This window comes from Achroia grisella, unplaced genomic scaffold (assembly GCF_030625045.1).
Source record: "Achroia grisella isolate CSIRO2021 unplaced genomic scaffold, CSIRO_AGI_Agris_v1 utg109, whole genome shotgun sequence".
Lineage (NCBI taxonomy): Eukaryota > Metazoa > Arthropoda > Insecta > Lepidoptera > Pyralidae > Achroia > Achroia grisella.
Genome location: NW_026712573.1, coordinates 9,301,055 through 9,325,122, shown reverse-complemented (window position 1 = coordinate 9,325,122; position 24,068 = coordinate 9,301,055). Strand labels below are relative to the sequence as shown.

Genomic DNA, 24,068 nt, shown 5'->3' with positions numbered 1-24,068 from the left:
AATAATTTTAAATCATCATTGTCAATCAAGCATTATAAAATACAGAATATAGACAGATGGCTTCTCACGTAAGAAGAGAGCATATGACACTGATCATTATAATGATAGCTAAGAAGACACATACGAAGAATCATCAGATATAAAAAATAAAATATGAAGCTCATAAATACTTAATCAACATCATAAAGAAATGTACTGGCGAAATGAAATTTGAAGTTACACACGAATTATACAACACTGATTTGCAAACAAAATGTATACAAAGTGCTGTGCCGACCAACATTTAGGTATTTAAGATATATTTATAAATTAGTTTACTTTTATCTAAAATATTTTAGAACATTCAATCCAATTAGCAAAGTAATATAAATCTATTTTTTTTTGTAAATATCATATTTTTAATTATGTTATTGTTGAATATTTTATTATTATCAAGCTAATTAATATATCAGAGTAATTATAATAATGACATTGATTCTTAAATGTTTTACAACATGAAAGAATCACAGCACAAAAAATACATAAGAAAAAATGAAGGTTGTCACCTGAGCAGCGTGTTGTTCGTGACGATTAGTGGTTGGAAATATTTCTTTATCAGATAAATTCTCATCATGTTCAATCACTTGTTGCTGATGTTGATAAGGCTGTGGACGTTGCGGACCTCTGTATGGTACACCCGTTTGGTTAGGCAGAGCATGAGGACCTCTGGGTAGCCTTGATGCTACACCACGCAACACTGCGGGTGGAATAGGTGTAGGTGCGCTATCACTAGATTGACTATCTCGAGATTTTGTACGAACCTGGAAGTAAATTAATATTTGTGTGAAAAAATTTTGATTGAATGGAGCTTGAATAAAAAGTTTTTATTGTTTAGAGCAGTGATAATATCATATATAACCTTGATAATATCAATACAGTTCGAAAGCTAAGTACATTATTAATTATGAATGTACAGAAAAAGTTTCTTAATTATCGTTGACTTGAACGATTCTGTGAAAATATTGCCAAAACGTAGCATACACATAGCCAAGTAAGCTCCATATAGCTATACTTACGGTGACACATTTAGGATTGAGGCCAATTAATTTGCCAATATCGATGAGGGCGTGGTCACCAGTAGGTGAGTCAACATCCGTCACCTTCTTCCCATCAGCATATACCGCATATCCAGTAACAGGGCCAGAAGCTGGAGGGCGTAGAACCGGCTGCCAAGTGACTAGCAGCGTGCCGTCTTGGGGTCCCGCTTCCACCTGCGACACCGCACCAATCACCACCAACAATCCAGCTAAACATCATGAGGCTAGCCAATTGGGTTTTGACAATATTTTATATTTCACCAATGTGGAAACCACTAATAAGCCACATGGAGGGATAAACTGACATCACAAAAACAGGGTTGCTAAGCTAACGATAAGGTGAGCACTGGGATCAGTCAATATAATTTTTCCTGGAGCTGGATTTATGGTTGCGATTGACGCGACTTCCTCAAATTTCGGAGGTGCTGTGTGCTTCGAGATCGTGATCTTATTTGGTAGGAATAGGAGTGTATCAGTATTGGTGATAATAACATAATATCGTCCATCACACACTTTGCGGAGCGTTAAAAAGCTGACTTCAAGTGTGCGTGTGCTTAAATGCTTTCACGGATTTTCACTGTATTCGGATATTTTATATTGTTAGTGATATTTCTTATTACGCTTAATAACTGCCTGATAATACTATATTATGTATATCGTATATTCATAGAATTTGAGCGAGCAAGGAAAGTGAGTGTAAAATGTATAAGTTGGATCATAAAGCATGCTTGGTTCATTTCATGCTAATTTTAATGACGTGTAGTTACATACCATAATTTCATTTGGTGGATCTGGTAATCCTTTTGGTAAAGTTCTGAAGTCAGTATACGCTCCTGGAGCTTCTTCTATGGGTATACCTGACGGAGGTCCGGCTCTCAAGTGTTTAGCTCTTACCGTCACTCTGTACTGAGTACTTGGTGACAAACCAGTTATAGTATGGCGGTATACTCCTGGTTTTACAGTTCGTACCTATAATAAGAAACAATAGATAATATGCGCGTATATAAAGAGTAGTTTACGTGTTTGTATTCAATGGTAACAGTTATCACAGCTTACTTCGACATTGTTAACACAGACGACATGCTGGTGATTAGAGTTGGCAGGCAACCAAGATATTACAGCCTGCGAACAAGTGACTCCCGTGGCTCTCACGCATGTCGGGCCCATATTTGCAGTGTCACGACCAATTACCATTGTACAGGCTGCGTCGCGTGACGTGCGGCGAGTAGCAGTGACTGAACGGACGCTGATGCGATGTGGCTTTGAAGAAATATAATGTCCATTAGCCAACTCTGTTACTATAATTTACATATTTTTTTCAACATGTGTCAAATTAGGGAATCAGAAAACCTTTATCTAAAAGCAAACAGTGATAATGAGCTATAATGCTTAATTGGTGCTCTTTGAATGTTGATGAAATCTAAGTAACATTGATAAAATGAAAACTATTGAACACCAAATAATATTGACTATGGAACTCACCCGATTAGAGTCGACTCCTTCGACTAAAGCACGAGTGCGCTCAGTAGCTTTAACGGTAGTCTTGAGAACTCCGTCGACGTAGACATGGTAGCTCTCGATATTGGCCTGCTGAACTCCCTCCGGCGCCGTCCAGCCGATGAGCACAGACTTGTTCAACTGCCTCTCCAGCGTGAGCTGCCGTGGCGCGGGCACTAGCGACGAGAAAAACAGCTCGGCTGTTCAGGTCCGAGGGTAGATCGCGTAGGAGTGTAGCCAGGCAGGCGAAGTGCGAGTGATATGCGAAGAAGCGTGCAGCGAAGTCCGATGGGAACGGGATGGGCACAAAAGGAAGGACAAAGGTTTCAACTATAGATCTATTGTTTCTACAGAAAACATGGCCAATGCATTTATTCTATATATACTAAATTAATTGAGCCGTCATCGGCTGACGCAATGCCGTGACAACCATTAATTAATGTGATCATTATAATAAGCATCTTCAATGGGCGCATATAGTATACTTGAATTAACATGCGAAAGAAGGATGAGAAATAAAAGAAAAATCCTTGAGACTGATAAGTATTACCCATGCGTCGCTGGACAAAATAAATTATGATTTCCATTTTTAATCAATATTAAATAATATATTTGTACGTACATATATGTATAAGGTCATAAAAAAAATATACTTTATCTTACAAACCTGGTGCTGTGACTATCATCAGATATAATTACTAAAATCAAATAGATAATTGTATGGTAACTTCGAGGAATCTTATAAGGAAAGATCCGTGCCTAGCAATGGGATGGGCGGTAATAGATCTTCATAATGTTGGTGATGAATTAGTCCGTGCAAAGTGATATAGTTAAAAACGTTAAATATAGTGGTATACATCCAATGACGTTTGATGATCATTATAAGTCTTGGACTAGATCTCATATTTGTTGTCCCATCCTTCTTATAATTTTTAAAGAATATAATGTAAAATTAGGAATAAACGTTTTGAAATCTATTCTCATTTAATTAATCTAGTCTCAAAATTGTAACAAAGATTCTAGTTTTCATATTATAATACTATACAATACCTACAAATTATTTCTAAGAGATAAATATTTGTGAGATTGAATGTCATTTTACGGAAGTAATGTCGTATAATATAAATGAAATTGTTTCTATGAGATGTGAACTACTATAAGATGATTTACCATTGTCGTCATCTTCTGGTCCCTCGCTTATATCGGCCACTTCACTGAGGCGCGCAACATCGCGACTCAGAGATAAGTCACTGACCGCTGTAGTTGCAGACTCATCCACGTCGCGGAGGGTAGATACAACTGCCTATAAAGAAAATATTTACAGTGTGAATATTACTATATGTATAACAATTACATATGTAGCTAATTTTGGTTATACTAGTAAAGCGCATGTTCAATATATAAAAATCTGTAAAACGTCTTTAAGAAAGAGTACCTACCAGCCTAGTTTATCGTCAACTACTGTTATTGCTTTATTTCCCATTAGTCATAGATTTAGTCATTTTTACAAATATTAATTTCAAGATTTGACTTTACTTTTAAACTTTTGTACTTCTATTATCATTATATTAATACGTGAAGCAAAAACTTTGTACTTGCCTTTTTACGAAAATGGAGGAGTATGAAATTTCACACACTTAAAGAGGTTCATATATGAATCAATAAAAATATATTACACATACCATGTATTTCATTTACACACGAACAGTCTTTGACAATAGAACCTTGATTGTTCATATTTATAATTTAAATTAATTATGGTTTAATTTCGGACATTGGGTGACCACTAGTCTTCTTAATTACCTGATGAAACTCTAATAGATCATCTCCAACCAGTCTTTGAACAAAATTAGCCGGAACCAATCCACGACGACCATCTAATAATTCTGCGTCGAGCATAGATACATTGGAATCTGGAGGACCCCAAACCAATAAATAATCACCAGCACATATAGACAACTCTCCTTCAGCACTTTCAATCCTAAAAACATGAGGAATTCTTAATACAGCTTTAACTTCAGTAAAGTAGGCAAAGAGAACTGAATTTCAACAATCTTTTATTTTCCTTTAATACAGCGAATTCGTCCCCATAACCTATCATTTAAATAGCAAAAATAAAACATAGCCATCATCGCAAATAAATAGATGCCTGGGTGGTATAACGGTTTAGCACACCGCCTAACTTCCGACGGTCGCAGGTTCGATTCCTGGCATGGTAGAAACATTGGTATTTGAAGAAAATTGTAAGCTATTTCATAACACGAGCCCTCAGATAATTAATCTCAGACATGGATGACAATTGATGCAACTCATCTCTCATATAGTACGAGTGTATACTCGTATATATAACCAAATTAACAATGTTATTTAAGAGGTTTATCACGTCTCACCCTCTCTCTGTATGTGCATAATATTAATCAATTAAGTCTTTACAAAATGGACAACTTACTCAGGCGGATCATATGAGAATCGTGCGATATAAACACAACAGCGCCCTTTTCCTGGAATATCCAGCATGTCAACTTGAGCTTCACCAGACGCACCTCCATTCATATAATGTGAATTTCGAACTGAAAATGTAAAATCATCGAGCTATTGATTAGAAGAATTTCTTTAAAAGATTCACATTACAATATAAAATATAATTAAAAGTTCCTTGGATAATATATATGTTATAATATTTAATATAATGATTTATTAATAAGTACTAATATGAAGTAAAATGCTGTACGTGTATATTTCATGAAAATTATGAACACTCATAATCATTATTCATAATTTCCAAGAAACTAAATATTGGTAACTGTACATCACATTTCCTTATGAACATAAACTTTATTAGTTTAACAATACTACTTACCATCCATTTCTAATCCAGAATTCGGTAAGATCCTTGACAAAGCTCTTTGATTTCGATCATGGCTGAATCCTGTATCTATGCCTCCTAGTCTATCAGCTCCAAATTGACTATCTAATCCTAAGCTCCATGAAGGTTGATGCGGTGTTACAGGAGTTGCCACTCTACCCACGCCTGTAGTTGTAGTCCCAAATCTACTTATTCCGAGATCGATCTCATCTAGAGGTTTTAGTTTAATGTTCATAGTATTCGTTCCTAAGCCACTAGACAATAGTGGATTTGTGTAAGTGCCAGTCGTTCCATATGCATTCGTGCCAGTCAAGCTCGTATTCAATGCACTAAGTTGAGTCGCACCCGTGAGATTTCCCAAAGGATTAGATAAAGCTCCTGTTAAAGTTGATTGCATGCCGCCGAGTGTATTAGTCAGACCTCCAGATAAACTTGTTTGCACGTTATTCAAGCAACTACTAAGTCCGCTTCCGGCCATAGTTCCTGTCAGAGTTGGACCAGTTAAAGCGCCACCAAGACTCATGGCTGACATATTACCAGTAATATTTTGAAGGTTACTATGCAATCCTGCCAAGGTGTTAGAAATTTGACCGATATTGTTTACCAGTGGCGCTGTTACGGGATTAGTAAAAGTAACTTGATGAGTGTTTGTTAAATAGGCATTGGTGGAGTAAGCAGAAACCGGATTAGAGTAAGAGGTAGGATTATGCGCACTTATAGAATAGGCTACGGAGTTCGAGCTAGGGACAGCAAACTGCCCGGTAGCATGAAGCGAAGATAGTGTGGGCATTGTGTTGCTCTGACAAATGGCCACGTGGCCAGCTGTACTCGTGTATGAGTGCGGTAGTGGCGAAGGAGTCGGCGAATGGAACTCTCCCAAAGCTTGGTTAGATCCACTGGATTGCATACCTGCAACAAAAAAACAACATATCTCAACAGTTTATAAATTAAACAAATTTTAAAAGTCGAAGATTTGTAGAAACTGGGTATAAATAATTTGTTTACCATGCGTAGTTGATCTAGTATGTTCCAGTTCGGCAAGGATACGATTATCCTGCTCTATTTTTGCCATTATGCGTTCGATTTCAGAAGCCGGCTGCGCAGGTGGTGCTGACCAATTTCCACCAGAGGACGCACCGCGAGCACGCAGGGCAGACGATAGCTCAAGTTGCAATTCTTCGCAACGAACGGTTTCCAGTGCCGCCTGTAAAAGAAAAGGTGCTTATAAGTTTCGTTTCCTGATTTAAATTTAAACAATAATATATGTTACTAAAATACGAACCTTCTTTTCTAACTCTCTAGCTCTAGATTGGAGTTGTTCAACATTTAGGGAGTCGAGGGGTGAGCGCTGAGCACCGCGTAGCTGTGCGAGAGCATCGGCATGGGCACGCTCAGCGTCTGCCCGCGCTCGCTCCGCCTCACGTAGACGCCGCGACAACGAGTCGGTGTCTCCCCCGCCAGCTGACATCCCTCCACCCGGACCAACGCCGTAACCGCTCATATTCTGGTTACAAATTTTTAATACGTTAATGCTAGCTTATAATAATAATAAAATATTTTAAACAAGTAATTGAATAATAGGCAGTTATAAGAAGCTTAGAATCTACTTTCTATGTTATTTTTGTAAATCTAAAAATCTATTCTATGTCTTGAGAGGTTACACTATAGTACGTGGTAGGAACAGTCATGTAGATGACTTTTGACTTTTACTCCGTTTTCCTTAATATTGATTTCCGTTTCAAATAAATAATATATTTTCCCATTTCTCACTTGTAACTCAAACTGCCATGTCGACTTATCAACAAATGTCACATTCACTATTACAATCTACCTACATTACTGCAATCGTTAGACATTTGACCGATAATCCGTTATTAGGCTTGACTATATGAAATTCAACGTACAATAGAAAACTTTCACCCATAAAACCAGTGTATGAATAATTTATCGATTTTATGTTAAATTCTAGTCGATAGCTGTTCGCCCTTCGTGGCATCGATTGACGTCATAGGCGATAAGGACTGATATAATATGCCCTAACCAGGCCCTTGTCAACGTCCATTACCTATAGAAGCTATAGGTTAACCTACCGACCCTATCTACACTCTAATCATGAGGAAAATACACTCGTGATAAATAAAAAATATCGATGTAATATACGTAAGTACGCATCATAATGTCAAAGTTTTGTACTATACTACTTATATTATGCTAGTTACCCGTCCTGGCTTTACATGGGTAGGTATACATGTAAAATCTTCCTCTTAAATAACTAACAGACGGCAACGACAAAGATTATATTACGTTAAGATCCGTAGGCAATCAGGAATTAAATATACACAATCACTACATACAGTAACATGTATATTTTATTAATATACCTATTTTTATCATTATAATCTGATGTTACCACTTCACTCAGTCAGATTACACCAGTTAATACTACCACCACCAATAATATTGAATGCATTATCAGTAACATAAATTTCTAGTTTATTGCGAACCTAATCTACGAAAATATTTGTTTATTAACTCTCGCGCTTGGTGCTGTACGAACCTTTACAACTTTGTGGTTCATTCCTTTACAAAAGGGAAATTTTGAACACTCATTTACGTAGTAACCTCTGTTTCAACCATATACCTTTTAATAGCTCTTAATAAATGATGTTCTGATGTGAAGGACCTGATACCTAAGTTTTCTTATGCAATTGAAATGGCAAATAATCAAAGTTATTAATCTGTTTGCTAAATAAGTGGTAACTGTTGCCTACTATAAATAAGATTGTTATTCCTCAGTACAAAGGTAGCATGCCTCCGAACCATTTCATTTACCTACATTGGGATTATCTCCAAGTAAAAAAAAGGTGAGTCCGATATACCAACGTATACGATATTTAACTAAATCTGACTAAACGTTATTTGAAATCATTGAAATGGTCATCATCATCTGCTTCTTATCTCATTTATTTGGGGTTGGCGTAATGGTTTTCTCTTCCATTCACGTCAGTTTACTGTCATCTCGTTATTCAGTCCCGTTCTTACCATATCATCTTTGACACAGCATATACATTTCTTTTTCGGCCTTCCTCCGCCCTTTAACCGTCCACATTCAAATGTAATAAATTAAAAAAAAATCAATAAACATTGAACACCCCAGTGAAAGATTGCATGTACATTGTGTTTACTGAAACATAAATAACTAGTTGCCAACTACAAAGCTATCAGACTCCAGTGGTGTATTCATTGGTTTAGTCCGTATCAGTTCTATATAAACTTAGCCAGTATTGTTAGGCGGTGTTATTTTTGTAGAATACAATCTATCAAAGTACTTATTCTTCTAGACCTTGATGGTGTAACGATTTAACATTATCACCATGCTTTGGTCACAAGTTAATTCCCTATACAATAAAAACATTCGTATTTATTAATATACCTGGAGTGGATATTTTTTTATTTAATATCATTATAAGTCGCTGTCGCTGTCTGCCCGTCCCTATGTATACTTAAATCTATAAAACTACGAAACGGATTTTGAAGCGGTTTTTTTTAATAGATAGAATGATTCAAGAGGAAGGTTTCTATATATAATACATGTATACCCGTGCGAAGCCGGGGCGAGTAGCTAGTATTATATAATTATATATATACCTTGATATTCCTTAAGTTATCTACTAAAGTACAATGTCTACTAAAATTAGAGATGGGATCTATGAATCTTTCTCTTTCTATACAAAACTAGTTACACTCGGCAACAAGGCCAAGGAGAAAATTAATGATAGACATGTAAAGCTACAAACGTCTGCGAGCGCCGCCGTTATGTCTCGAACCTTCCATAAGTCAAAAAGTACACTGACCTGATTTCTAGAACGTCTCTCACGGGCCTAGCAGACTCAGTGGCGGCAGGGCTTCGACGTCAGAAATTAGGCGTAGCGACTAGATAGAGAAATCTACCCACGCAATCTATCTTTTCATTCCTATTTTATATCCTAATAATATTGTAACCCAAATTCATACATTTCTTTCCTATATTTGCTTCTTACACATATATGGATTAAGCCATAGATTTTTTCATGCCTCATCGTCATTTACTGATACGGGAATCGAGACGCTATATTTGAAAAATTATTGGTTGTATTTTTTTATATATAACTAGCTGATACGCGCAACTTTGTCTGCATCACACTTACTAAATTTTCATTATATTTTTAAAAATTATAGTCTATGTGTTATTCTGATGTATAATCTATATTACTGTACAGTTTTATCAAATTCCGTTCAGCTTTTGCGTGAAAGAGTAACAAACATCCATCCATACTCACAAACTCCAGATTCCTCTGGATTGGCAAAGCATGAGTGGTAATGGAAAAACTACTGACAAACAGAGACATAGCATACAAAATAAGCTGCTTTTTGAGCTATGTCTACGTTAATACCTTTCAAATAACCAATGACGAATTGAAACAAAAAGAATAATTTTTAATTTTAAATTCTGCTGTGCTACTTATGAAAATGATAACCCTTATTATACTTGTAATTTATACACAGCGCCAACTTGTTCCAAGCTAAGCGGAGCTTTTGTTAAGGGTACTAAATAGCTAGATAGCTGATAGAAATAAAGCATACATATACTTTTTTGTGAATACAAACATAATATACGTGCGAGAATTCGAACCCGCAACTCTAGACCACCGAGGTCGTCAAACTGTCGTCAACTTATGAATATAAGTATTTAGGAAATTACTGTATACAGTATACAGTATGAAAACTCTCGGCAAAACTTTTCATAGAAATAAGGACAAAAAAGCCTGACTTGTTCCTTAGCGAAATACTCGGCTTTACAGTACAACGGTGTACTCGTAACACAGTCACATCCTTAGGCTAACTCTGGCGTATTATCAAATAAATAAGATATAAGTTTTAAATTATTACAACGAAATAATATTAATGTACAATCTCTTTCATATTGCGATTTTAAATATATAAATACTTAGATAGTTGTTACAAAATAACATGTGAAAATAAATTTAAAAAACGTAGCTATGTTATATTATGTTATCTGTGACGTAGCTGACAATACGAGTATCTAATATAAGAAAATCATTGCTGCGTTAAAAGTTATCTCTGTATTCCAACTTTTAGGGTTTTCAATGAAAGCAGTACATATATTAAACGGTCTTTAAAGAAATGGTAGGGGTAAGTATTGTAAAGTTCATAATACATCATTCGTATCTATTATGATTTATCAATACTAAGGTCATAAAAACTATAAACGACCTTAACATATATGAAAAACTAGTTCATCATCGAGTAACATAAGCAATATTCCAACAGACAGGATTGAGGGACGTACTTATTGTGCTACACTTTATGTAATATCAACCCTACTGCTTCATTATTTTAAATAATGTAAATCCATCATATAAGTGACCAATTAAAGCAAGCATCATACACGCAAATTGCCTACTGATTTCTATTGATAAAATATGCTAATGGTATAATCGTTTATTAAAGCGCTTTCATAGTACCTCACCACGCACATAAATTTTACGACCACGAATAAAGAATAAAAACATCTAAGTTCAAAAACCATGAAGTCAGTTTACTTAAAAAAACATATTTCTTAACTTTTGTTTTGCTAATTGTAAATTGTAAAATAATGTCTGAGTATTAAATTTTTCTATTAAAGTAACAATGCAGTAAAGCCATAGCATAATCCGTAGTATACCATGACTGTCTATACCTAATGATCACAGATAGAGAACATTATCTAGATACTAATCATACAACAACTGTTACCTATAAACTCTACCTACTAGACACCTAAAAGAATAATAATACAAAGATATTTTATAATAAAATATTCCGTAAAATATGTTAAATTCAAAAACTTTGAATATTATCATAGTTGACAAATGTATACTGAGTTATACGTATTTCGATGGATTCATGAGTTCTTTAGACGTCTAGACGTCGTAAGATGAAATGATGAGGGTGCCACTGTAACAGAATTCTGATAAAGCGAACTGAATGATTAACCGTCTGCTTTTATACGAAATATCCTCGGCGATATCTGTACTATCCATCCATCTATCAATTTCTGACGTATATCAAAGTGCTAATGGCTTTGGAAGCGATGGTGATTATGATACTGAATCGTTTCTCTCGTTTGTGAATCAACATCAACGCTTACTTCGTTTGGATTAAATTTCTTGTAAAGAAGTTGTGTTTTAAAACTTGAAGCATCGAAATTTTCTCGTAAACTTCACAGTAAAATCTTTCCTGAATGTCTCTTAAAACTAAAGTTTTATAGTTGAATTTTATTACTGTTTCTGAACAACTTATTCTCTATGTCTGTAATAAATATATTTGTTAAATATACTATGCTAGAACATTTCAGATCTATGTGTTTATTTATAAAATATGAATACAGAACAGGTAGGTCAGATACTCTACAGTGAAGATCTACTATTTCCAAAGTCAGTAGGTGTTAAATAATAGTTGTATAATTTCTTTACATTTTGCTTGTATTAATTAACTGTATTGCTTACTACAATAATAATCGCAACTCAAAATTTTATTTATGATTAAATAAAAACAATTATGGACCTACTATTTATGTTTTAACAACGGCTCAAGTAAATATAAGTATTATTATATATTTATTGATAGATAAAACTTCTTACCGCTATGTTTCTAGTGCGAGTTACAATCTTGAAATCAGAGATCCAACTTCCGAGTGAAGAGGATTCTAAGTGCAAAGTCGTTAAGTAGATATATTACAGACAAAAATATCCAAGAAACTTTTCCATTACATTGAGAAATTTCAAATTCATAATGTCCGTCTGAACGCAATGTTATATAAAAATCGGTGCTTGTATCGACTTAAACTATGGAATAAAATATTTTATAAAGTAGTTGCTTACTCATTTTTCGTTTATAAAGGTTTCTCGCAATGCGGGTTGGCATGCTCGCGTGACTCGCGACTCCTGAATATTTCATACTTAACTGGACCAATAGCTGGGCAATGACCGATTTTATTTAAGCTTTTAGTTCTTTGTCACAGACTTTCTGGATCTGAGATGAAATAAATTGAAGCGACACTTGTAATGAATACATTTGAAATCCAAAATCTTTCCAATTCTAGTATTTACGATTGTTTAAAGGAGGGTACATAATAATCTTTGTAATACTGGTAATGTACTCTGAAAATTGTTATTGAATCTGATGCATAAATTTTTCAATAATTCGTTGATGTGTGTACTGTAATGGCTGATTTTCTTTTAAGCTAATCAGATCATTAAATAATTATTTATTAATATAATATAGAGTAGATAAGAATGAACTTTTGTACTAACAAAAAAATATTAGGGGAAAGGAAGGCAAAACTTGCAGTGTTCAAGTTTGCAAACTTTTCCATTTTGCCTTCTTTGGTGGACCGCTTTACTCCAACCTTAAAAGTAAAACAGAATACTTAAAGTTTTTTGGAAATAACTATTCTATTATTGTTACATTCAAAGATTTTTGATAAAATAACCTACTCCTCTCGACCCATATCGCCCCAAATAACATATACTTTTTTTTTGACAAGGGGAAATCCGTCATAGAGACCCGCACGTCCCGGGGGAGGCGCACTGCCGGACTCCTACCGGCTAAAATGCCTTGGTCGACCGCTTGCTACTAACGCCAGGGTCACGGGATCGAAGTCGTAGTCCATCGTGACCCTAGGCAGCGCAGCCTTAGCAGCCCACTGCATATAACATACAATTCTCCGAACCCCATACAACTATCCGACACTTCATTACATCTTGCGTTAATTGTTTGCTGTATGCTTTAGTTTAATTCGGTCCTGAAATACGGATAAGACTAGTATGGAGGTCAGAAATTGTCTATAAATCAGTCATACTTTATTTATACTATCAATTTCGTATTTAAGTTGGAAAAATTGTGCTGCAGATTTTTCGTTGTAGGTATAAAACTATAAACATGAACACCGCAGTCTAGTTAGTAAATAAAGAACGTGTTATAGCCTGCCAGCATTTTTGTATGTAATATCCGAGTATGGTGGCCAGTCAGAATGCCGGCTATTGTGCAGAGCTATAATTAAATATGAATATTTCAGAAAGTCGGCGCCGCGTGTCATCTGTATTCTAGTAACTCTAACAGTGTGGTTAGACACATATACAAACTAGTTATCCTAATTAAAGGTATATTATACCTTTGAAAATAGTCAATGTGATTGTTTAGATTTATTTGGTTATTTCTGAAGATTTTTCGCAGTGACAACACTCCACATGCCCACATTTAACAATACACTTGAATCCAACGTGGCTATGACGATGTCGATGTATATAATAAAACTACCACCGTCTCTCAGATTAGTTTGAGGTTTATTATCGATGTTTCCATTAATAAGATGTAGATATAAACATATTTTTTAGTGTCGATCAGTAATGAATTTACGACCTTTCAGTATAAATCCGGACGACCAGGACTTTTTATGTATTACAAAAGTACTTGAAAATAAATTTAATTTAATTTAATAATTAATTCAACCTTTCCACTGAGACTGTGATACATATCCACGCGTCTATTTACTAAATCTATTTGAAAATTCAAATATCTTCATGTAATAAATTTACTATTTTAAAAACATTCTGCTGAATAATGCAAAAGTCAGAGGGATCAATAGTGCCTGTCTGTTCGCGGGAGAAATCAACGCAATCCGAAACCACCGTAGATGTCTATTATAGATCCAATACATACGTATTACGAAATAAAGAAATGGAAGAACATCTATGAGTGAATTCAGCGCTTTCTACACTTACACTAAGAGTAGTAACAGTTGTAATATTATACAGATAAACTTACAAATAATAAATTATAAACGTCTAGATATGTACTTTGTTTTTTGCCCCAGAATAATTCACACAGTGCCATCTAGTTCATAGTTAAGCAGAGCTCGTGTTATAGGTGCTATAAGACTAATAGATATTCTGAAATACATTTTTTTTTTAAATACATAATATCCATAGAAAAAACCCAGACCAATACATACAATCATACTCATGAATACAAATACCGAGAGAGGAATCGAAGTAGCAACCATTGAATATAAGTCGGTGTGCTAAACTACTAGATACCGATGTCATCAATTGTAGAAAACTAACTTGTGCCCGCAACTTTGTCTGCACAGAATTAGTACTTCGACTATCTTATTTATTGTAGATAGACTGTCGCGGGTATAGGCTAGTGCGGCTTTTTTGTAGGAGTATTTAAGATATCGTGTAATTTTACCGGTTTTAGCAGCACACACCGCAATAGCAAATGGCAATTTTTTTTCCTACTTAACATATATATTCAAATTCAAATTCAAATTCAAAAATCATTTATTCATGTAGGACATTTTAGCCGCTTATGAACGTCAAATTTTTACATTCTAATTTTATTTTTTTTCCCTACCGTCCAGTTCTGTATATAGATCCAATTGAGAAGACCTGGCAAGAAACTCAATTGAATTACTTTTTTTTTTAAAGCCAGTTTATTTACAATGTATATTAGGTGTCTATGTCTAACATTAAATGAAAATTCAGTGCATGAACAACTATTGCCATGCACGCTCGTCATTCAAGTAATCGTTTAGTGAGTAAGGCTTTGCTCAGTAAATATGATTTAACAGATGTTTTAAATTTATTTAAGGGTAATTCCAACATATCCTTTGGTATTTTATTGTAAATTTTTATACCTATTCCCATAAAAGACCTATTAACTTTTTCTAAACGATACTTCGGGACAGCAAGTTAGTCTTTAAATCTAGTATTAATATTATGAATATTGCTGTTTTTTGGAATATATTATCGACAATTCATACAGTACCTATATTTATTAAGCCTCAGTGTTGTTCTGATGTATAAGCTGTGTTCTTGTTAAGTTTTATTAAAATCCGTTCAGTAGTTTTTGCGTTAAAGAGTAACGAACATCCACATATCCATACATACAAACTTTCCCGTTTATAATATTAGTAAGGATGTTTAAAAAACCAAATATGTACGTGTTTTTACATTTAATTTCATTTTATAATGCTTGATTAATGTTTCTTACTACCATTTATTAGTTGGTGTAAAAAAATATTTTGGGATTATTATAAATGTTTTACTAATGGCAATATTTAATAATGACAATTATAACATGAAAATATTATGCAAATGCAACAAAATAAAAATACATACATATAGATTCTAAAAGTCCAATGTTATCTAATAACAAACGAGTTTTCCTGCTGGCGTAAAAATAGGAACGAGTAAGGATTACCGTAGGAAATAGACCTTAGCATCAATATAAATCCATATATCTTTGTCCTATTTCTTTTCCCCAAATACTGTTCGTCGTATAGCTTTACAAATTGTTCCTTATTGGCAAAAAATAGCCCACAAATAAGGGGAAGCTGTTGGCAGATGCCAAAAGCAGGACCACGCCCCTTTGGTTTCACCAGCACCCTTGAGACATCATTAGAGTCCACGTTTAATCAACTTAATTACGGTTACAAAATACATAACGATAAAAAACATAAGTTTGTCATCTATACGCAATATTGTCAATATTATTATAGAGCCACTCATTTTCCAACTATAATAATTTAGATTACATAATTATTATTTTATTTTAATTATGAGTACACCTACTGAATGTATTTTTAATTTGAGTTTTCTTGAAGGCCGAATAATTATGAAAGACTATTTTAGTTAGCTATTTACCAGGGCGCTGCCGTTAAAATCGTTTAGTTTGTTCGACCGTGAGAATTTTTTATTAATTATGTACTATAATTAAGAAATTAATAAATTGGAGCAATTAAATTTAATGTTTTCACAATTTAGTCTAACATAGAATTAAGCCATTCAACTATTTATAAGAATGGACCCAAACTTATCTCATTAAAAATTTAAGTCCACACTGCTGATATTACAAAATGTGACAGTGCGTCTGTTTGTTTGCTATTCATGACACGAACGGTTAAAGCATTTTGCATGAACATATGTAGTACTACATTATATTATGAGCACAGATTTAAGGTAGCTTGAGCTGAGGTGCTTGTATGACTTTATTTCAAGTTGTACTTTTGTTTACTTATAAAATGTTTATAAAAATAATGATTGCAATAAAGAGTGAGCTATTAATTAAGGTAGGCATAGGTAAATTATTAAGTAGATACGAGGTTCGAATTTTTGATTAAATGACGGTTCTATAAGATAGAAATAGATATCATTAGAAAATCATTTCGACTCTCTATTTCTTTATCTTCAACGAGTAGATACGAGTAGTTTCTCTAGTTTTGATTGACCAATATGATTCACTTACGAGTATTCATTGGTCTCATACAATTATTATGATAATTGAGGTCGATTCTGTTTGTCTTTTATTACTCTACTGCATTAACTTCATTTTTCTTTATCATTTCACATATTTTATTTAACACAGGTCAGGTGTATTTCTTAATAATGGAGCCATGAAAATGATGTCTTGGATAGGATTTGCGGTATATATTAAGATTGACATTACGTACATGGCGACCGTAGCGATGTTTTTATCGATGATCGACTCTGTTACTGTTTTGTTCGTTTCCTAATATTTTAACCCAGTTGCGTTATTTTTAGGTCGATTCATGTCTCATTTTTATTATATGTAAATGTAATTTTTATTGTATGTAAACATATGGCAAACAAGCTGATATTATTTTGGATGATTTTTTAATATACGTGAGTTATTGAATTTATAAGTTATCAATAAACAAACATAAAAAATCTAATTTTGTTTTGTGTTGTGTGTTGTTTTTGATCATATGGCTTTATATGTATATACTTTCATTATCACAAAAAGGGTAATGCTACTATGTTACATATTTATTTTTATTGTATTATGCATACAGATGCAAATAACTGTTTAAAATAATTATAGGAATATATAGGATATCATCTAGATACATAGCATGTTTATTGCTATGACATAGTGGTCTCACATACGAATGAGGGAAAATAACATATTTTAATATGTAGGTACAGAAACATAAAAAAAAAACATGGAATTACAACGAGTCAGATAAAGAGGTAACAATGGGTAGCCTTATGGCTGAATATCGATCTTTCTTAAGGAACCATAAGGAACATAATGGATTTCTTAATAGAAAGATACTTATAATATCCCAGTCAAATAAATCAATTTTGATTATTACTAGTGTTTATCACTTAGCTATCCGCCAAATTAGGTAATTATGAATAAAAGTCAATACCTATATCGAACAATCATTTACCAAGTTCATACTACTTCCAGTTAAGTTACAAAAATTTTAATATACGCCTCTATAATTTTGTTTTAAATCGATAAAAAATAATATTGTACAAAATATACGTATTACTTAAAGAAATTAAATAATCTGATATAGCATGTCGACCAATAACTTCTGAGAAATTTGTATACCTAAATGAACAAAAAAGCCGTGTAGCTTTAGTAATTAAAGGTCACGATACGAAGTTCGTTAAATATAAAGTCTCTCGTAAAAAATATTAAGCGTGGACTAGATTGATCAATAAAGCTAAGCCTATGTGAGACGATACATCCAGTCGACAACATTTTATATATTTCTAATATCGCCATTTTAGATGAATGTCAATACTGAATCAAAAAGAAACGGTTCCAGTATAAAAGTGCTCGTTATTTTCACATTAACCCACTGTTTCTCAGCTCCATTTATTCTAACAGGAAATATAAACAATTTTCACGAGCTCGGATAACGAGGCGATCGATAAAGGCGAAACTTCTTTCAACAGATTCAATCTCTATCGGAACTTTGTTATCTTTTACTATTTGACATTACAGCTTATTACTATACCCAATAAACGCAAATTGGTAGAAATAATAATACTCACGGTAGATCCTCGCGCGCGTTACATGGGCCCAAAATTACACTGCACCAACTGCCCCGTATCGTAGTTCGTGTAACAACCGATGCACCTATTCGTGGGCACTCCGTCCTCAACTTGCGTAACATTTATATAACAAGACACATCCCTTTCGCGAACAGAACCGCTCGGTCAGAGGTGAGCTCGCTCACAGCCCTTGAGCCTGCTTCGTCCTGCCATTTTGGTTTCGATCAGGCTACGCGGCGCGTTGGGCGGTGTCGAGCGACGGCCACCGCCGGTGTCGCGCGCCCACTTCAAATACGTTTTTACAGTTCGGGCGGACTTTTAAGTGAAAAACAATATACCATAGCAGTCGGCACGATCGTAGAGAAAATAAAAAAGTGTGAAATGATCGGGCGTAGCGATCGGCCGGCTGCGAGAGGCACATGCCGCTCGATAGTCGGGCGCTTGCGCGAGGCGGGCGCCGCGTGACGTCACACCGCAACCGCGCCGCCGCCGTACAGCCACTGTATATCAATGGGCCGCTGCCACCGACGGTCACCGTCGTAGCCGCCGCCGCCGTCACCACATCACCACCCTGACCTCCACTTGTCTACCCCTTAATTATTTAACAATCAGTCACTTGGACATGCCCACACCTACTTGCTTAGAAATCTACAACTTGTACCAATCGAATTAATGTCAGATACTGTAAGCCCCACTGATGTGATTAGATATAATTAATTGAAACATCTCTGATTATAAATAATCATCATTCAAACTTTGTCATTGTGAATATAAATTTATTTGTGTGATGATAATTTTTCAAAATCATCTGTCGTTGGCGATAATAAAAAATAATATTATACATATACTATACCATTATCTCCAATCTACACATGTGTCTTCAGTTAGAAATCATATCACTATTACGATTTTGTTCCAAGTCATTTGTTAATCATAAGAAAATAGTAAAAGTAGTGATTAGTGGAGTAAAATTTTAGACATATGTATTTTGATACTCCATAGATCTATAGGAAACAAACACCATTACTACTAGAATAATCTTCTTCTTCCTATATAATACGTTACAGTTATACAAATAAATAGGTATGTTCCATAAACTAAGAGTTTCGTGCGTGACTAACCAACTAGAGCCAGGCACGTTTGTCTTGTAAGTAATCGATTAGGCAGTAATAGGCTTTATTCAGAAAATGTTTTTGTAATAAAACTTTATAATTTATTGAAATCGGTGTTCGATATAAAGTACTTTACCTTTTGTTAAAAAAGATTATCTACGTTTCTGTAAAATAATAACGTACCTACCTATATCCATTTACAAAAGGTTTTGAAGATACGATTGTTTAAGGGGGTCTTCCTATGTGACGGCCTGTTTTTTAGGGATATTTTAGGATTTTTTTTCTACGACCAGTAAATATTTAGAGCTTCAAGTTTTTTATCATTTATTAACACATATTTGGACAGTATAAATATAAAATTTCAGCTAAAAATATTCAGTCAAACTAGAGTTACAGCGCTCTGAACACCCCCGCCTCGAAAAAAAGAGCTCCCACTTCCTCCACGATTCCGGCTGATCGGCTTATCTGAAAAAAAAAAAAAAACGGCGTTTTAATTTGTAGGCTTAAAAGCACGGAATGACCTATAATCAAATGAATATAAAAAAAATTGGATTTTTGATAGACATTTGAAATAAAAGTTGCAAATTAGGCGTTTTTTTTTTTGTTTCTTGCTATAAAAAAATCGAAGTTTTGAAAATTTTCGATTGATAATAGTTCATTCCATGCGTTTACATATATTGAGTGTGCCCTGTAAATTTCAAGTAATTCGGTCCAGCCGTTTCTGAGATACAATGGAGGAAAGTTTGAAAAACACAGTTTTGAGAAAAACGCGTTTAAAGTTTCAAGTCCGTTAAAAACTATTAAAATATCAACTTACTCTCAATCGGCGATGCCTGGTCCATAGAGTATTCCTTCCTCTTCCTCGTGAAACTCTTTTAAAGCAGATTGTTCAGCTCTTGAGTCAATCCTGGCTTGTTTAACGACATCACTTACGCGCCGCTCAGAGCGTAAGATTCGCTTTTCATCCCGTTTCTCAACATACGCTTGGGCTTCACGACCAACAGGGCATCCCATAATCGACATAACTTTTAAAATACCTTGAAAACCTTCATTAAAGATAATAACTGCTAAGTAGCTAGCAATTTCAACAACTTTGGGACCAGAATGAAGATGTTTAGGAGCGAAAGTCCAAATCAAAGAATTCAAAGATTCGTTATTGTTTTGTGTCTCTGCTCCTAAACAACGAATTAATAATTCGTCTTTCGATAAATCTTCGAAAACCGGTTTGATAGCTTCTTGGACTTGCGGAATTAGAGGTGGTTTATCGTGATGAAATTGGTCCAGTTCATTATTAGCTTCAGCCTTACGCCATTTACACCAACTGTCTTTGCCTTCTGGACAAAATTGATGCTGAGGGTTTTCATCAGAAGAACATTTGTGATAGTACGTTGCCCAAACTTCCTTTCTCATATCTTCAAGCGAATCTGGATGGCGTCGAATTGCTAATCCGTAGAATTTTGTAATTTCTTGGATAACTTTATCAGTAAGTTTACCTGCTCCTTATCTGTTTAAGTCTGTAGAAACGTGTCTAAACTTGTATAAACAAATATATTAATAAAAGGGAGGCCAGGTATAAAGCCGACGGTACACAATAGGCCCGGTCTCTAACTGCCAACTCACCGCTCCGAACCGCTCTTTCTTTTACCTGCTGTATCTTTAAAACGACTTCGAATTTTCTAAAATCGCTTTACTACCGTATTCTAGACATGTTAAGGGAGCAATTTATGAAAAAAAAAATCGATTTTTTCAACCCATCACATAGGAAGACCCCCTTAAAAAAAATCGTCTTTCCATATACATATACCTAATACCTTGAAGTTTAGGTACTCCCGTGTTTAATACTAAATTCGTCAAATTTAAAGTACCTATTTTATAAAGTAAATAAACTAATTTATTTTTCTATCGTATGTAGGTATATTATTAGCATTTATTTCGGGTAAAGGTATAGGATGTTTTTCTGTGATCAGTGTTTGTAAATCTAACATTTAGAACATGTATCTCAAATAAATATCCGTCTTACGAATAGTGAACGAGGATGTTATTACCACAGAGCAATAAAAATGAATCAAGTGAATGTTGCTACAATAATACAACACATTAAACAACGAAACATGACATTATACAAGTTTAGCAAAACTTGTAACGTGACAGAAATATTACAACTGTACGACATAGGAAGACAGTATACCAAGTTATCTATCTGTGCAATTTGCTTAAGGTGTTACATTAATCTTCACCAATGACAACTCATACGATAGGCACCATTGGCATTAGAGAATACATTATATTCTCTAATGCCAATGGTATCTTTCCTGCGTATATTTTACGGTTTTCACTTTCAATAGTTGCACCGCTTACTATTGATCATTCTAATGACATAGAATCAACCAAAAACTATAATAATAACTATACACCTATCGATCTGATACCGGAACTCATAAGAGCTCTCCAATACAAATATACTTACTTCTTCAGTGATATCACTTGACCCAGACTTTTTATATCCCACTTTCACAAACTCAAAATCAACCACATTATTGTCATTACTGGAACTAGTATGACCATCTTTATTTATTTCACTCACATTTTCTTCACTATTCACTTGCTTTGTTACATCACTACATAACTTATCAAAATTATCAATAATAGTTCCAGTACAATTAATATCTTCTTCCATTTCTATACAAACTGATTTTGTAATTGAATCATTAACTTTATTTATGTTTTCAATTCTCCAATCACTAACAACTGTTTCCTCATCAGAAATCTCTTTATTTGATGCCTTACCAAAGAAGTTGGAAAATATTATTCTAATACTATTTAAACAATTTTCAATGTAATTACAAATGAGATTCATTTTTTTATTAACTTTTACGACAACATTATACAACTGTCGTTTCTATAATATCTACTAAAATAAATTAATTCATTAATATCGGATTGGATCTCATTGAATGGGGTTATATTAGTTTGCTTATATAACCTTAAAGCGAACATATTTCTGTATGTCTGTATGATAATGTGCAAATAATTTTCGTTACTACAAAACAAGTATTTTGAAGGAAATAAACTATCTATTACTATTTCGTTTATATTTTTAATATTTTTTTCTGGTTTAATTATACGCTATTCTTCTACTGATAGAAGTACCTAAATATACTTGTATTTCAGAATCTTTAAATTAATTTTAAATTAATGATTAATTCATTTTTATCAAAACTAACCAAATTATATATATACTCTATTCTAAATACCGGAGAAATCTATATTTATGGTCAAATAGAAACGAACTAATAGGTGTTTAAATGGTTTTAACAAGTTTCTAATTTAGAATTACACGTTAGAAAGTTTTAAATAATTCAAAATACTTCCTTATTACAATTGTAATTGAACAATAAATTTCCATATTAGAAAAATAAAACTCAAGAGAATATGCAATCTAATACTAGTATTAATAATTCAATATATTCTTTATCTATTGACTGATAACGGCAGTAGCTATTTATTTTGTTGATAGCTATATTCATCATATCATATTATAGTACAAGTATTATAGTAAAACTTTCCTCTAAAATTGTATTATTGCAATTTAAGTAGAGTCATTCCATCACTAAGTTTCTTTTATAATCTTTTATCACGTGAAACCCAATAAAAAACAGAAAAAGCTTGTATTAGAACTGTAAAGAAGATTGTCTAACTGACCATTTTCAATATGGGGTTAAGTAAATTAGTAATTAATATTACGTAAATATGCTTAGGTATATGGATTAATTGACTATTCAGACCAAAGTATTTGACATTTCCAGTTATGCTACTAGTAGGTATAATAAGTGAGAAAGTTTTCGAAGGAATTAGGTTTTTAAATACATCATATATTGTAAATTAACACAACATATTTCTCGTTTGTAATCTGGAACTGGATGATGAACTGGTTTTTGTAAAGCTTATTATAGAAACGACTTACAAAAGACAATGTCGTCAATATAATGGCTATCAATATAAAATAAACTCTGATTTGATATGTAGCAGCATAATAGGTTCTATTTTTATTAAAATACACAGGACTGCATGACGAAAGAGTTCATGCCTGATGGTAGAGTTTTGTGTAACGTCCTAAAGTAATTCAAGAACATCCAACAAGTTCAATATTATTTTATTGAATTAAAATGTTGTAGCAAACATACCATCTGATATAAAATCGCAAGTATGTATTACCGGCACCACAGACATAATTCATAATAGGGATGTCATAAACAAAAACATTTATTATACTACAACTTTATTCTCTATTTACAATATGGATTTATATACAAGAACTACAATTTGGCTTCTTTTCTAAATATAAAAATATACATTTATCATTGCAGTAATAGATAACAGTAATATTAAAAATAGTCATTATTTATATTTTATAAAATTTACGGTCCGTAACCACTCCACAGTTATTCTTTTATCGGTAAGTCTGTAATAATGTCTGTATCCATTTTATTTAATGTAAGTATGTGTTAAATGTGATTTATTCATAATCAAAGCAAATGAGGTCGTACTTACAATAGAAAACGTATAAATATTGCAATACTGGCTACGGAAGAGTTCCGTA

At 33.7% G+C, this 24,068-nt stretch overlaps 1 protein-coding gene across 8 annotated transcripts in view; it reads right to left on the bottom strand.

Moving 5' to 3' along the window:
- Positions 1-18,754, bottom strand: part of LOC131845269 (peripheral-type benzodiazepine receptor-associated protein 1) — a 30,130-nt gene extending 11,376 nt beyond the window's left edge. For all 8 annotated transcript variants that reach the window (XM_059194312.1, XM_059194365.1, XM_059194320.1 and 5 more), the window contains exons 1-12: positions 18,357-18,754; positions 6,722-6,943; positions 6,445-6,643; positions 5,434-6,348; positions 5,023-5,143; positions 4,377-4,554; positions 3,744-3,876; positions 2,559-2,749; positions 2,133-2,336; positions 1,848-2,045; positions 1,056-1,250; positions 546-800 (exon numbers count right to left, since the gene is read on the bottom strand). In XM_059194312.1, the coding sequence (XP_059050295.1) occupies positions 546-800; positions 1,056-1,250; positions 1,848-2,045; positions 2,133-2,336; positions 2,559-2,749; positions 3,744-3,876; positions 4,377-4,554; positions 5,023-5,143; positions 5,434-6,348; positions 6,445-6,643; positions 6,722-6,940 (2,808 nt within the window). In that variant the 5' untranslated portion in view covers positions 6,941-6,943; positions 18,357-18,754. The remainder of the gene's footprint in view (positions 1-545; positions 801-1,055; positions 1,251-1,847; positions 2,046-2,132; positions 2,337-2,558; positions 2,750-3,743; positions 3,877-4,376; positions 4,555-5,022; positions 5,144-5,433; positions 6,349-6,444; positions 6,644-6,721; positions 6,944-18,356) is intronic.
- Positions 18,755-24,068: the final 5,314 nt, after the last annotated feature.